Below are 15,553 nucleotides of genomic sequence, written 5' to 3'. Positions count from 1 at the left end.
GACTCATAAGATATAAATATGCATAATGTATAAATATGTTATTTGTAACAAGAACTACATAAAGTGGGGGAACAAAGGAGTATAACATAGTTTATGTATGCTATTATAGTTGTTACACTGGTATCAAAGCAAATGAGATTTTATAGATGAAGGATGCTAAATTTCAGCCACATGGTAACCACCAGGAAAATACCAAAGAATATGTAAACTCATAGTGACAAAAAGTAGAGTGAGGGGGAGGGGCAATGGGCAATTAACTCAAAATGGCTGTAGGCTGTTTATGGTAAAGGGAAAGTGTTAGTAGTGGATGGTGGTGGGAGTACTGCAACATTGTGAGTGTGATTAATGACACTCAATGGTACACTTAGGAGTGGTTGAGATGGGGAGATTTATGTTGTATATGTGTTTCCACATTTTAGAAAAAGAAAGAGAAACTAAAGAGATAATAATTAAATGCAATACATGATCCTGGATGGCATCTAAGAATGGAGGAGAAAAGGCTCAAAGGGCATTATTGAGTGGAGCAGGTGGAGCTCAGTGGTTGAGTGTCTGCTTTGTATGAATGAGGTCCTAGGTTCAATCCCCAATAACTCCCTCCCCAGGAAAAAAAAAAAAAAAGGATTTATTGAGACATAAGGAAAATTACAATATAGAATATAAGCTTGATGTCAACACTAAATTCCTTGACCTTGATTGCCGTACTTAAGTAGGTTATATAAGTGAATATCTTTGTTCATAGGAAATGTACCTGGAAGTATTATGTATTCAAAGAGTATGGTGCATGTAACCTGCTTGCACATGTCCAGAAAACAGAAAGAAAGGTAGGTAGGTCAGTAGGTCGGTAGGTAGGTCGGTAGGTAGGTCGGTAGGTAGGTCGGTAGGTCGGTCAGTAGGTAGGTAGGTCGGTAGGTAGGTAGGTAGGTAGGTAGGTAGGTAGGTCGGTAGGTAGGTAGGTAGGTCGGTAGGTAGGTAGGTAGGTAGGTAGGTCGGTCGGTAGGTAGGTAGGTCGGTAGGTAGGTCGGTAGGTCGGTAGGTAGGTCGGTAGGTAGGTAGGTAGGTAGGTAGGTAGGTCGGTAGGTAGGTAGGTAGGTCGGTAGGTAGGTAGGTCGGTAGGTAGGTAGGAAGGTAGGAAGGTAGGAAGGATAGGCAAGGGGGTATGTTAGATTGGAGTTCTCTGTATGGGGTTCATATTTTCTGTGCAACTGTCCTATAAGTTTAAAATTATTTCAAAATAAAAAATAAGTGAAAAGAAAGAGAGAAAAAAGAAAGGATGGAGGGAGGGAGAGAGGGAGGGAGAATGGATCTGCCTTCTCTAGGTATTAAGATCTGTTATAAACCCAAATAATTAAAACTATATTAATGGTAAAAGAGTACTCAGGTCTTCTATTAAATAGAAGTATTTAACACTGATAAATTGATTTTTCAAAGGTGGATTTTTCAGAGTCGTGTTAAAACAGCTGGCTAGCCATATCCTCAAAATAAACTCTAAATAGAATAAAGATTTAAATATGAAAAATAAACCACAAGGGAAGTGGCTGTGGCTCAATCAGCTGGGCTCCCGTCTTCCATATGGGAGGCCCTGGGTTTGCATCCCAGGGCCTCCTTGTAAAGGCAGGCTTGCCCGCACGCCGCGGAGAACTGTCGGCCCACAAGCGCCATGGAGTGCCACCTGGTCCACAAGCACCGTGGAGAGCCGACTCAGCAAGGTGATGCAACATGAAAAGGGAGACAAGTAAAAAAAATACACATGCAGAAGAGCGCACAGCAAATGGATACAGAGAAAACAACAAGTGAGCCTCAAGGGGAGGGGAATAAAAATAAATAAATACACACAGAAGAATGCACAGCAAATGGACACACAACAGACAGCAAGCAAGTTGCAAGGGGGAGGGAATTTTTTTAAATGTGGAAAAATAAACTACAAGAATTTGTATGAAAATGCAGGGGATACAGAATAGTCTAAACATTCATAACGAAGAATAACAAAATTGGAGGACTCGTACTTCCTGAACTCAATACTTTCTACAAGGCTACAGTAATTAAGACAGTGTGGTACTGGCATTTAAAAATAAACCTGTAGATCAGTGGAATAAAATTGAGAGCCCAGAAATAAATCCTTAAATTTATGATCAACTGATTTTTGACAAGAGTGCCAGGACAATTCAATGGAGAAAGAATGGTCTTCTCAACAGATGTTATGGGACAACTGGCTATCTATATGCAAAAGAATGAAGTTAGATCCCGACCTCACACCATATATATAATTAACACAAAATGGATTAAAGATCTAAATGTAAGAGCTAACACTATAAAATTTGTAGGAGAAAATACAGGGATAAATATTCATGACCTTGAATTTTGTGAAGATTCTCAGATATGATACCAAAATCACAAGTAACAAAAGAAAAAAATAGATAAATTGGACTTCATCAAAATTTAAAACTCTGTGTTCAAAGGATACCATCAAGAAAGTAAAAAGGCAATCCATAGAATTGGAGAAAATATTTGCAAGTTCCTGATAAGGAACCAGTATCCATAATACACAAAGAACTCTTAAAACTCAAAAGACAACCCAATTTTTAAATGGGCAAAGGATTTGACTAGCCATTTCTCCAAAGACCATATAATGACCAGTAAGCATGGGGAAAGATGCTCAACATCAATAGTTATGAGAGATATAAATCAGAACCATAATGAGATACCACTTCATACCTTCTAGGATGGCTAAAATAATACAGACAGTAACTAGTGTCAGTGAGGAGGGGGAGAAATTGGAACCTTTGTACATTGCTGGTAGGAATGTAAAATGGGATGGCCACTTTGGAATACAGTTTGGCAGTTCCTCAAAAGGTTAAACCATAGCATTACCATATGTCCCAGCAATTTCATTCCTAGATACTTACTCCAGAGAAATGACAACAGGTCCACATAAAAAACTGTACCTGAATGTTTGTAGGAGCACTTTTCATAATAGCCCCAAGTAGAAACAACCCAAATGTCCACACCAATGAATGGATAAACCAATACAATGTGATATTATTTGGTGATCAATAAGAAATGAAGACTACAACATGAATGACCCTTGAAAACATGCTAAGTGAAATAAGCCAGACACACAAGACTGCATACCCTATAATTCTGTTTTTATGAACTATCCAGAATAGGCAAATCCATAGAGGCAGAAAGTAGACAAGTGGTTGCCAGGGGTGGGGTAGGGGAGGAATGAAAAGTGACTTTTAGGTATATGTTTTTTGGGGGCTGATGATGAAATCAGTGGTGATGCACAACTGTAAAAATACTAAAAATCACCAGGTTGTACAGTTTAAGTGGGTGAACATTACGGTATGTGAATTATATCTGAATAAAGCTGTTATTAGTAAACCAGATTCTGAGTAAAAATGACAGAATGAATGCATATAGCTAATTTTTTTTTCTTAGTTACAGTTTTTATTAATTTTTTTAACTTGTTAATTTCATAACACTTTTAAACACTTTTCATTTGACTTATAACATGTTAAATGAACTTAACTATTTAATTTTTTAAGGTAAAGGAACAAATCTCTTGCAGTTAGTTTGAAGCTGTTTTTCAGGATTTGATTTTTAGAAAGCAGGTTTGAACATTGTTTTTCTTTAAAAGAGATAAGACTCTTTTTTCTTTAAACACTGAGGAAATAATGAGGTTAAAAGCACAAGAAGTCATCTTGATAAAACAGACTTTTTTTTGTATATTGATAATTCAGGAAACCCTTACCAGAACAGATTAATGACTTGAGAGTCTTTGAGAAAGAACAACAGTTTTAACTTTGTATCAGTACACTATTTGATACCAAACTTTTTAAAACTTTATAGACAGACCCATTAAATCTTACTCAATTTTAATCATAAGAATTTCTCTTCCACAAACCTTCTACACTTTCAGTATTCATTTAGGTTTTGTCCCACACTCTACTCTTTCCAATAATCAATCATTTTATCTTAGGACAAAATCATCTCTTGTTTCTTTAACAATAAAAACACATTCCATATATCCCACATACTAAGTTACCAGGCAAACTTTCTACAATTTATAATTGCCATTAACACTAAATGAACTTGTTAAAATAATGAACTTTTTTTTTTTTTCCAAATTCTACTCAATTTATTATTTTTTAAAAAGATATTACATTTAAAAAAAAAATGAGGTCCCCATTCGCCACCACCACCACCACCCCACCACTCCCCCCACAGTAACACTCTCCCCCATCATCATGTCACATCCATTGCGTCTGGTGAGTACCTCTCCGGGCAACGCTGCACCCCATGTCCCGTGTTCCACACCATAGCCCACACTCTCCCACGTTCCATCCAGTGGGCCATGGGAGGACATACAACATCCGGCAATTGTCCCTGGGGCACCACCCAGGACAACTCCAAGTCCCGAGAATGCCTCCACATCTCTTCTCTTCCTCCCATTCCCCGCACCCAGCAGCCACCATGGCCACTTTTTCCACATCAATGCCAATAGTTCATGAATAGAATATCATTAAATCCACTCTGATCCTTACTGTATTCCTCCTTCCTGTGGACCTTGGCTTGGTTGAGTCCATTCCACAACATACCGCTAATTTAGCTCCCTCACAAATCCCACAAAAATAACAGGAAAATAATTTTTTTTAAAGGCATAAGCCCAGCAAGTTCAGGGAGAATAGAAGCGACATCAACAACAAATTTGGGAATTAGAATTCAGTTACAAGAGGTAACTGACTTAGCGGTCCCGAAGAAAACCAGATCCTAAACTGGCATTTGCAAAACCAAGAGCCATCTCACCTTACATCATAGAATCTAGAAAGGTGCAGGGCTCGGTGGCACTCGGGCCCTCTGGAAGGGGGCGTGAAGCCAAAGGCTAAGATAAGGAGGCCCAGCTGAAGGCTATTTATGGATCCGCTCGTGCCCTAAGTCTCCTCCCCACCCCATTTCACTGGGAGACCGCCCCCCACCCCCACCCCCAGCGGAAGAAAGCAGGGTTTTCCTCCTCGGGAGTCTCTAAACAGGCAGGCTCTAGAGTAGGGGACCCACGTGGACTTACTTGTGAAGCTAATGAAGCGGGAGCCGCAGAGCCCCTCGCTTGCATTCTGCTTTTCCAGGATCCTGGGAGGAACCCTTCCCACTGGTCTACCAGGTCCCTTGTTTCTGTAAACTTTGAAATCTTCAAGTGCTTAAACTGCAGTCAGTTAAAAAAGCCTCTGTTTTCACTTGCTACCTTTTCTTCTTCACGGTACCCCCTCGTGTCAGGCAGCTGTGGAGTAGCCTTGTCCTTCTTTTAGGATGAGCCCAAGGGGAGTTGATTTGGAAATATCCTGTATTAACTGCAATTTGTAAAGACGTATGTGGAAAACTTTAATGAAACATGTGAAATTACAGACTGCTAATAAGACTGGTAATATATGAAGGATATCTTTTTGGTCATCTTTAAATATATTTTTTTAAATTAAGAGAGAACATACATTTAAAAACTAGTGATATACAAATGTGATAAAGGTGAACAATTAAATCAATAGAAATCATTCTGAAATCAAGCAAATTGTCCCAAAGCAATTTCAGAGTGTACCAAAAGCTGTTCATAGGAGACTGAGAAAAACTTTAAATATAAGTGTGATTTGTTTGATAATCCAGTTAATGAAGAAGAGGAGCAAATCATATGAACACATTGTTAAAACATTTATTTGTCTGATGAAGTTAACATGAGCTACATAATGAAGAGAGCAAAACTCATGATAGGACATCTATGACAAAGTGCTTACTGTCGTTCATTCAAAGAGCATTTAAAGATTAGTCACTATTCAAGAAACTTGAAATGCCCTGATATTTTAGTTCATGAAAAAAGCATGAGCTTTTTCTAAAATTTACAAAAGTACTAAAATTTTAGTTATATTTATATGATATTACTAGTAAGCTGGGAAAAAAAACTTTCCTATCTGTAATAGAAAACAATTTTCAATCAACCATGTTAGAGGAAAGACTGCATTTTCATTCTATTCTTTCTACAGAAATGATAGTACTAACTATCCTCCAAAGAGCCAGCCAAGTAAAGTAGGGAAAATATAGAGGTGTGTCAGGTAGATGATTAGTAAAAAGATGAGGCTATTCTTGTTTTTGATGTTTATATTTTTCAGCATTTTATATGTGTAGTTTGTTATGCTTTTCTCTATATCTAAATACTTATTTTCATATCTTTTTAAGATTTATTTATTTCTACATTCCCCCCGTTTCCCCCCCCCCCCCCCCCATGTCCATGCACTGTGTATGCTCATTAGGCAGCTCCAGGAACCTTCCAGAGTGGGAGAGAGGTGATTACTCTCTTGTGCCACCTCAGCTCTCTGTTCTGCTACGTCTTCTTATTTCTCTCCTCTGTGTCTCTTGTTGCATCATCTTGCTGCACCAGCTCTCCACGTCAGCCAGCATTCCTGCACAGGGCGGCACTCCCGCATGGGCCAGCATTCCCGCATGGGCCAGCATTCCATTTGGGCCAGCTCACCGCGTGGGCCAGCTTGTCCTCACCAGGAGGCCCTGGGTATCAAACCCTGGACCTCCTATATGGTAGACGGGAGCCCAGTTGGTTGAGCCACATCTGTTTCCCCATACTTTTTTTATGCTTGTAATTTTGTACTCTTTCTTTCAATAAGGGCACACAAAATTGTATAAACATTTCAGGCCCGTAAAACCCAGATCTGTCTCTGGGAGGATATCAAGTACAGTGGAGGGCAGGGCTCCCACTCTGAAGGACTAAGCAAATGTGTACCTGCTGAATGCTGAATACAGAGACACACTCTTCCTCTCCCCCACCACCACCACCCCCACAAGACTTCTTCCCCCCACTAGGCAATCAGACTGCCTGAACTGGGTCTTTACTCTGGAAACAATACATTGGAAGAATCTTCTCTAGGGAATTTTACCTGCCAGAGTAAAGCCTAGAGCTACTGACCTCAGGGCTTTCCCTTCTCCTCTGCCAGCTCACCCTACACAATAGACAAACGTGATCTTTGTGCTCAGAGCTTCTAAGCAGCTTTTTTGTTCCTAACTCATAGATGTGAGCAGACAACCAAGAATCACCACATACCCAAGAGAGCATTTAGTATGAAAACCAGAAACCAGAGCAAACGGGAAAAAAGAAAAAAAGAAAAGGATCTTGAAGGGAAATTGAGACTATGATTGGAGAAGAAACTTTTATTTAAAGTTGTTTTTCAAATCCTCAAAGAGAGAAGGCATCCATACCTTTTTTAAAAAAAAGAGATCTTGGAAATTAAAAATATGATAGCAGAAATTGAAAATTTAGTAGACACATTAGAAGACAAAATTAAGGAACTGTTGGAAAATAGGAGAAATCAGAGAACCATCCTAGGGTCATCTTCAGGATTGTAAGAATTTCAGAAATAAGAAACAGAAAGTGGAAAGGAAGAAATCAACATTTTTTAAATCCCAGAACTAAGGGTCATAAATTGCCAAATGCAAGGAATCCTGTGTACCCACCACAATGGATAAAAGTTGACCTACAAGAGCACCTCGTTGTGAAACTTTACAACACCAGGGACACACATGATCCTGTAAGTTTGTATAAAGAATTAAAAATCAAACCAATCACATTCAAATGATAGCCATCGGAGTGACTTTAGACTTTAGACAGCAACACCGGGAAGTTAGAAGATGGTGGAGCATTTTCTTTGAAATTCTGAAAGAAATTATGTCCAGCCTATAATTCTATACCCAACCAAACTACCAAGCGTGGGGATAGAATAAAAAATTTTTTGAGATATGAAAGTATCAAAAAACAAAACAACCTTCCTACACACTTTTTCTCTATCAAAATAAGGAGTAAACCAAGAAAAAGAGAGAAATGGAATCCAGGGAGAGGGAAATCTAACAGACCAAAGGAAATCCCGACGAGGGTCGTGCGAGAGCCCAGGAGGCCGGCTCTGCTCCAGGGGGAGAGCCCCAGGAGGGGCTGCTCCAGGAAGATGGCAATGAGAATACCTGGTGCGAATTAATTGATGAGCGGAGATGGAGACAACTGGTAAAGAGTCGGCGGCTAAGAGAGGGATAAGGACATAGAAAAGTAAGCAAATGAAAAACAGTGGCAAACAGAGAAGGAAAAAAGTTGTGCAGTGTTGTTACCTATTGCTGCGTAACAAATTACCCCTACACTCAGTGGTTCAAATTAACAAACAGTTTCTGGTGGTCAGAGGTTTGGGAGTGGCTGGGGCGGGGTGGGTTGTGGGGTGGGGGGTGTTCTGGCTTGAACTCTCCTAGGACTGCAGTTCATTCCACAGGCCGGAACTGTACAGTCTTAAGGCATAACTGAGGCTGGAAATTCTGCGGCTACTACAGGCAGGAAGGAAAGCAGATCATACGCTCATGTGGTTTACTTAATATTGCTCTAACAAAATTACAGTATCGCTCTGTTGAGAGGAAGGGGAGATGCAAGTATGCTTTCGTGTAGCGGAGGTGGGGACCGGAAAGGGTTTAAGTCCTGGTCCTCCAAAGTGAAAATTCAATAGCTAATACCTGTAACCTAACAACCAGTAAGTAACAGTGTAAGCATTTTATTTCATTTAGAGATGCAAAGTAAAGAACAGTAAATCAGCTGAGTTCAGAGTGGCTGCCTCTGGACAAACGGGTTTAGGGGGCCCAGAGACGACTGTTTCACGTGAGAAATCTTGTTGACTTATTAAACTACATTGGGGTGGAGGGGCGGGTCGTTCTCAGTATGAAACTAAAAGAAGAAATCATGAAGGAATTGATTTGATTGATCTGATTTCATAACAATCAAAAGCTTCTGTACAACAAACACATAATATACAAAACCGAAAAGCAAACACTAGGCCAGGGGGAAAAATCCTGACATAGAAGGCAAAAAACGGGTGATAAAAAGTAAACTGAATATAAACCACAATATAAACACAAATGTTACCTTGTTTGAAAGCTATTGTCTCAATATCTGTACATCAGTTTCAGTAAATATAGTATGAATATGTAAAAAGAAGAAAAAAAAAAGTAAACTGTTTCCATCTTTCTCTGGTGCAATTTGGCAAAATGTTTCAAAGCCTTAGGTATATTCCTTTGACCAGCAAATCCAGTTCTAAGAATTTATTCTCAGTGACTAATCCTTGATGTGCACAAAAATTTAACTACTATATATATATATATGAAGAAAAATTTGAAATGGTCAAAATGACCAACAGTAGGTGATATAAATTTGAAGACCTAAAACTAGTGGTACAAATACAGGCATATAGTGAAATACTGTGTAGCTCTTAATAATCAGACTGATGAAAACTATATATTGATATATAAAACATTCGTGATATATATTTCTAGAAGGTATCACCTTTATTTTTAAAAGGTGCTATAAATATCTGTATGTATATACATACATACATGTAGGTACACTCTGGGATTTGGGTTATTACCAGTTGATTTTTTCCTTCTTTGTGCATATTTTTTTTTTTTTGTTCTTTGTGTTTTGCCATGTTTCCAAGTTTTTAAATAATGATCAGGTGTTATTTTTGTAGTCAAGCAAAAGAAAACTTGTTCAAAAAAAAATTTTGGGAAGTGCCAAGAAGAAAACAGTAATCATTTTCTCACCACTGAGAATTAACCGTTTCTGACATTTGGCATATTTGCTTCCAGTTGTTTTTCTATTTGTAAATTTTCAAAATTTAATTATAATACCAAAAAGTTATTTTTAAAGTTTAAAACATTTTTATTTTCTCCAATGAGCATGTTTTACTTTTTAAAGGGATGAAGTGTAATTAGCTGCAAAAGGTAGACTGTTTCCAAATGTCAAATAAATCTTAGACATTGAAGGTCGGGGAGATTCTAGGCTTGAGAATAGCTTTCCCTACACAGAAGAAGGAAAGGCACTCCCTACGGATAAGGTGACCATATGTCCCAGTTGCCGTGGACAGTCCGGGTTTATGCCTGTTATTTTGATGTCTTTGTTAATGGCACCCACTTTTGCACTCAAACATATCCTACTTGGGACAGAAATTACAGGGAATCTGCTTTTGGGGGATTAACGAACAGCGCCTCTTGGCTGAGTGAGGGGAACTTTACTGGGTGTGTGGGGAAGAAGACTGACTGGGAGGGAAGTCGAGACTGGATTCTAGAGGCACCTGGAAGGCCGGCATAAGAAGTTCCTGCACTGGTGCTAGGTGTGGGGCCTGGGGCAGGAAATACACAGGATGAGCTGGAGCATCTTGTAGTGCCAGAAAGTAAGCAAGTGCTCAAAAAAGCCAGCGGGCAGACCAGAAAACCCCACAGCGATGGAGGCGTGTAAAAGGACACACAGGAGCCAAACGAAAGAGCTCCCCGTGGCCAAACCAGAGCAACTGAGCAACACAATAAAGTAGGATCGGATAATAACCCAAAGTATAAAATAGACATCCATGAGTCTTTGCTGATATAAATAATTTAGGGAATAAATAAACAAATGGAGGAGAATAAACACCTCTCCCAGACCAGAGTGCGAAATAATTTATGTAGCTACGCCGCTGTCGAGGGGAGAGAGCCTAGCTCCCAGCTCCCAAGTGTGGGCTGCACTTAGGCCTTCCTTCCAGGCAGGATGGTAGTGTGTTTGGGGGGCTGGAGGGGACCTCCACAGCGGGGAAACCTGGGAGCCACTCCTCAGCCAGGTGGGCAGGGCTGACATCAGCCATGGGAGGGCCTGCTCGTAGGATGTGACCTTGGTTTGATGATGACATGACGAGAATGGTGCTCTCTCTCTGTGGTCTTCCTCCCAGGGGCCCATGACATTTGTCTAATCATGAGAAAAGCCCCAAACAAATCCCATATATAGAGGGGTAGTTAGAAATAACCTGACCAATGTCAGGATCATCATCTAAGCGTAACTGAGAGCCAAGAGGAGCCTGAGGAGACAGGACAGCTCACTGCTGTGGGATCCTGAAACAGCGAAAGGACATCAGGGGGAAACTAAAGAAACCTGAATAAATGCAACCTGAATAATAATGTATCAATATTGAGTCATTAATTCTAATAAATGTACCCTGCTAATGTCAGGTGTTAATAAGAGGGGAAACTGGGTATGGAGTATATGGGAATCTACTATCTTTACAATTTTTCTGTGATTCTAAAACTATTTAAAAAAATTTTTTAAGTTTATTCTAAAGCAAACACTTCATCCAGCTGGTGGAGAGAAGGCTTTTGAGCAGGTAAGTTGAAAAATAATCAAGAATAGTAAGATAGTTATATATCATCTTCAGTAGTCGTAGTAGGAGTACAAAGAGAGACCCAGTTCAATCCACATAACACAATTTGTGCAGAAGCAACCAATTCAGCACACACCTTTTCCCTGGTGATTGTGCTCTGCTTTCCTCTTCTAGTCTCTCTTTCTTCTCTTCTTTTTTCTTTAGGAGGTACCAGGGATTGAACCCAGGACCTCGTACATGGAAAGCAGGTGCTCAACCACCGAGCTGCATCCGCTCCCCAGTGAGAGTTGGGTTTTTCCTTTGTTTTTTAGGTGGTACTGAAGATTGAACCCCAGACCCTCATACATGGGAAGCAGGTGCTCAGCGACTTGAGCTGCATCTGCTCCCCCTTCCAGCCTCTTAAAGAATGACAGGCTTCTTTTAATTCCATAGTACTTTAAGACTAGGCAGTTTGAGCAGATGATATTTCATAGCTTCTTCAAATAACAAATCCATATAAAAAGAGCATTAAAGTAGTAATGAGAAAACTGGACTGGAAACCAGGAGACGTTGACTATTGGTTCCTGGTCTGTTATGAACTGGCAGAGTGGTCCTGGGCCAGTCATGAACCTCTCCAGATCGGTTTCTTCATGAGCAAAGTGAGAGTGTTGAAAAGGGGAAAGATTTATGGTAACTTATGGTTCCGAAAATACCATGATGCTAAGCTGAGATCTGGAGAGGCTATAGCACCACAGTAAACGGGACCTAAGTTCCTCATCTCTGGGTTCCTTGTCCGTAGCTCTTAAGTTGGTCGTTGTGAAGCATATCCTGAGAATTCTTTGGATATGCCCTTACTCCTTGTATTCTGGGAATGGAGGCTCCATTTAGAATTGAAGCTTTACAGCTAAGGGACCCTCTGTTCCAATTCCTTTGTTTTATAGTTTAAGAAAGTAGGCTCCAGAGAGACTGTGATTGGTTCAAATTGGCCATCTGGTCAGAGGCAGAGACTGGCTTTTCTGGCCCTGGGCCCCAGCCTTCTCTCCTGCTCCCTGCTTCTTAGGGGACACAGCGGGTCTTCTGACAAAGCCTCCGGGCCTCATTTGCCCTGTCCCGAAATGGTCCTCGAGGGCAACTGCCCGCTGGCTAAAGCCAGTCTTCGGTCAAATCCAATCCCTGATTTTGGAGACTGTGCAGAGGGATCAGAAAGAGACCATCTTCCCCCTTGAGCCTTTCCTCTTCAGTTCTGAGAAAGGGAAACAGCAATTCCATTTTTCTTTCCTTTTCAGATTCATTGCCTCCCTTTTCCCGCTGGTAATTATATAGCCAAAGATGATTTGTTTACCGAAGCCACGTGAATCAGCCAGCCCCCAAGGGGTTAACGCTCTCAAATTATGGGGCTGGTTAACAATAAACAGGATGTCCTCCAGAAATAAAATTCAAACCACTGTGACTCAGGCTGGCCCATCCTTTCAACCAGATCGGATCGCTGTCTGGGGTTATTATCGGTGGTTAATTATACCTTTGGGTTTCGAAACAGTGTTGGTCAGCTTGGGCCCAATCAAATCAGGTTTGGGGGGGAGGGGATGTAAAGAGAAGAGTGGGGCGGGTCAGCTACAGCCTTGGAAGCGGGAGGTTTGTCTGAAAGGGCTTACCCATTCTAGAGAGCAGAAAGGAAAGTAGTGAGAGTGCCTGGTTTTGCCTCTGGGCTCTGCTGCCAGGCCAGGGGTGCTTTGCTGGCGTCCTTCCTGTCTAGTGGGGAGAAGGCAGCGGTTTCTGTTGGGTTACACTGCTTGCTTCCTAACCTGACCACAGTTCTTTTGTTCACCGAGTCATACAACTTTCAGTGCCTTAAAGGAAGTTTCTGAGTGATCTCGTTGAGCCGTCTCATTTTAGAGAGCAGGAAATGCAGTTACTGTGCTGCAGTGACTTAGCGAAGGGCGGCCAGCTCGTGAGAGGTGGAGGTGGGTGAGCGCCCAGGTCTGGACTCCCAGGTGCACGATTGTTCTTCATGCCCGGCTACCGCCTTAGCCGCTTTCCATGCCACTTTCCATTTTAAAGTGGCAGCCATGAGGTGCCAAGCGCTGTGGCAAGTTCAAGGTGGACTTGGGCTCGATTTCAGATTCTTCACGTTCGTCACATGTCGATTGTTGTGAGTTTTCAGAGGAAACTACAGCTCAGCCTGTGAGTGCCCCTACAGGTGGTCATCTTTCCCCAGCCCCCCAGAAGCTCTTCCGAGCCACGGCTTTTCTCTCTCTAGGGAAATGGCAAGGCACCTGCTCTATATGATAAGTGACTTTATGGTGTTTCTTACTAATAAAGTGAGCCTGTAATTTCTGATGTAGCTCCTCAAGACATAAAAAGGTTTACACTGATTACTGTTCTTCCGTTATCTCCCCTTTTCTACATTACCATTTAAATGCATTTAATGGGGAAGCAGATATGGCTCAAGTGATTGGACTTCCACCTACCACATGGGAGGACCTGGGTTTGATCCCTGGGGCCTCCTGATAAAAAGCGTGCCCATGCGGTAAGCCAAGTGCCCACACGAGTGCCCACGTCACGAGCCAGTGCCTGCACAAGTGAGTCACGCAGCAAGATGATGACGCAACAAAAGAGACACGAAGGGGAGAGTCAAGGTGAAGCACAGCAGAGACCAGGAACGGAGGTGGCGCAAGTGACAGGGAACCTCTCTCCACCTCAGAGGTCCCTAGGAGCAAATCCCGGTGAATCTTAGAGGAGAAAGATGAGAAGACAAAAGAGAAATAGATACAGAAGATCACACAGCAAACGGACACAGGCAGCAAAAAATAGGGCAGGGGGGAGAGGAGGGAAAGGAAGAAATAAAATTTTTAATGTATTTAATGACAAACCATCATCAGGAAAGATACTCTGTGGCAGAAGGCAAGTGCCCAGGCACAGGGGCTGACAGTGCTGATGGGCTGCTCCTGGCCCCTGGCCCCCAGGGCGCTTAGTGCAAGTTCCAAGTAGGGGGCCAAGGCCATTCTTTACCACCCCCCTCTTGGGGGGGCAGGTCCTCTATCACATCAGTTCTCTTGAGCCACGTACTTCCTCATTTCTCATACTCTCTCTCCTTGCCTCTTTCTCTTACAGGATTCCTTTCAAGATTGGGCAGCCCAAGAAACAGATTGTCCCTAAAACAGTGAGTAACCCAGTTCTTTCATTCTGAAATTGAGTCTCTCTCTCATGACCTTCGTATAGAGCCAGAGGGTGACTTGGCACATGTTAGGGCTGGGAGGGCAGCAAAGCTGGCCGTTTGTCCCAGTGACATCGACCCGGAACCTCACGCAGCCTGGGCTGTGCAGCCTCCTGACCGGGCTCTTTCCTCCTTGAGAGCAGCCTGGGCTCGCCCCTTCCCCGGACAGATGGGAGAACGGTGGGTTGTGAAAGTGTGGAGAAGACGCGGCTGCTGAGCAGGCCTTCCCTCGGCGTTGGTGTGGCGCTCGTCACTTTCCTGGGAGGGCCTCAGAAACCGGCCCCAGCCAAGGACATGTCACTGGCCCTTGTCTCTGGCCACCTCGGCTGGTAAAAGACCAGGAAGCAGCTCTAGGTGTCCCAGGTCCCTTTCTGGCCACGCTAAGCACAGACTTGGCCGTGATCCATAGGCACGCAGCAGGAGAGGGTGACCGAATTGTACCTCACCCCCTTGAAGGGCACACTTCTACTCCTACTTGATTTCCAGAACGGGAGAGGCAGAGAATCATTGGTTCTTAGGAAATTAGATCTGGAGCCCTCGGAGGTCATCCCGTCCGCCCTCCTGTCTTTTCCTAACGAGCACACCCAGGCCCATGAGGTTGCCATGACTCGTCTACGGCTATGAAAGCGGGGTGCCAGCAGAGCTGGGATTAGCTCTCAGGTCTGCGCCTCTGTTCTTTCCTCTTCCTGCAGCCTCAAGCCAGCAGAACTTCCCAAGGTTCTGGAGTTCTAGTAAAGACACGCTTCTTAGATTTATTTTATTTTTTAATTCCCCCCGCCCCCAGTTGTCTGCTCTCTGTGTCCATTCGCTGTGTGTTCCTCTGTGACGGCCTCTTTCCTCATCAGAGGCACCAGGAATCTCTGTTTCTTATTGTTGCGTCATCTTGCTGTGTCAGCTCTCCGTGTGTGCAGCACCATTCCTGGGCAGGCTGTACTTTCTTTCATGCTGGGCGCTCTCCTTATGGGTGCACTCCTTGCGTGTGGGGCTCCCCTACACGGGGACACCCCTGCGTGCAGGGCACACCTTGCACACATCAGCACTGCGCATGGGCCAGCTCCACACGGGTCAAGGAGGCCCGGGGTTTGAACCTTGGACCTCCCATGTGGTAGGCAGACGCCCTAACCACTGGGCCAAGCCCGCTTCCCGAGACACGCTCCTT

At 42.8% G+C, this 15,553-nt stretch overlaps 1 protein-coding gene across 1 annotated transcript in view; it reads left to right on the top strand.

Annotated features, from left to right (window-relative positions):
* The window catches only part of BIN3 (bridging integrator 3), a 52,985-nt gene that overhangs the window by 16,231 nt on the left and 21,201 nt on the right, over positions 1-15,553 (top strand). Inside the window, exon 2 of the mRNA XM_004460251.5 lies at positions 14,292-14,340. Coding sequence (XP_004460308.1) covers positions 14,292-14,340 — 49 coding nt within the window. The remainder of the gene's footprint in view (positions 1-14,291; positions 14,341-15,553) is intronic.

The sequence above is a fragment of the Dasypus novemcinctus genome, chromosome 29, assembly GCF_030445035.2.
Source record: "Dasypus novemcinctus isolate mDasNov1 chromosome 29, mDasNov1.1.hap2, whole genome shotgun sequence".
Taxonomy (NCBI): domain Eukaryota; kingdom Metazoa; phylum Chordata; class Mammalia; order Cingulata; family Dasypodidae; genus Dasypus; species Dasypus novemcinctus.
This window is presented reverse-complemented; position numbering and strand designations above follow the sequence as displayed.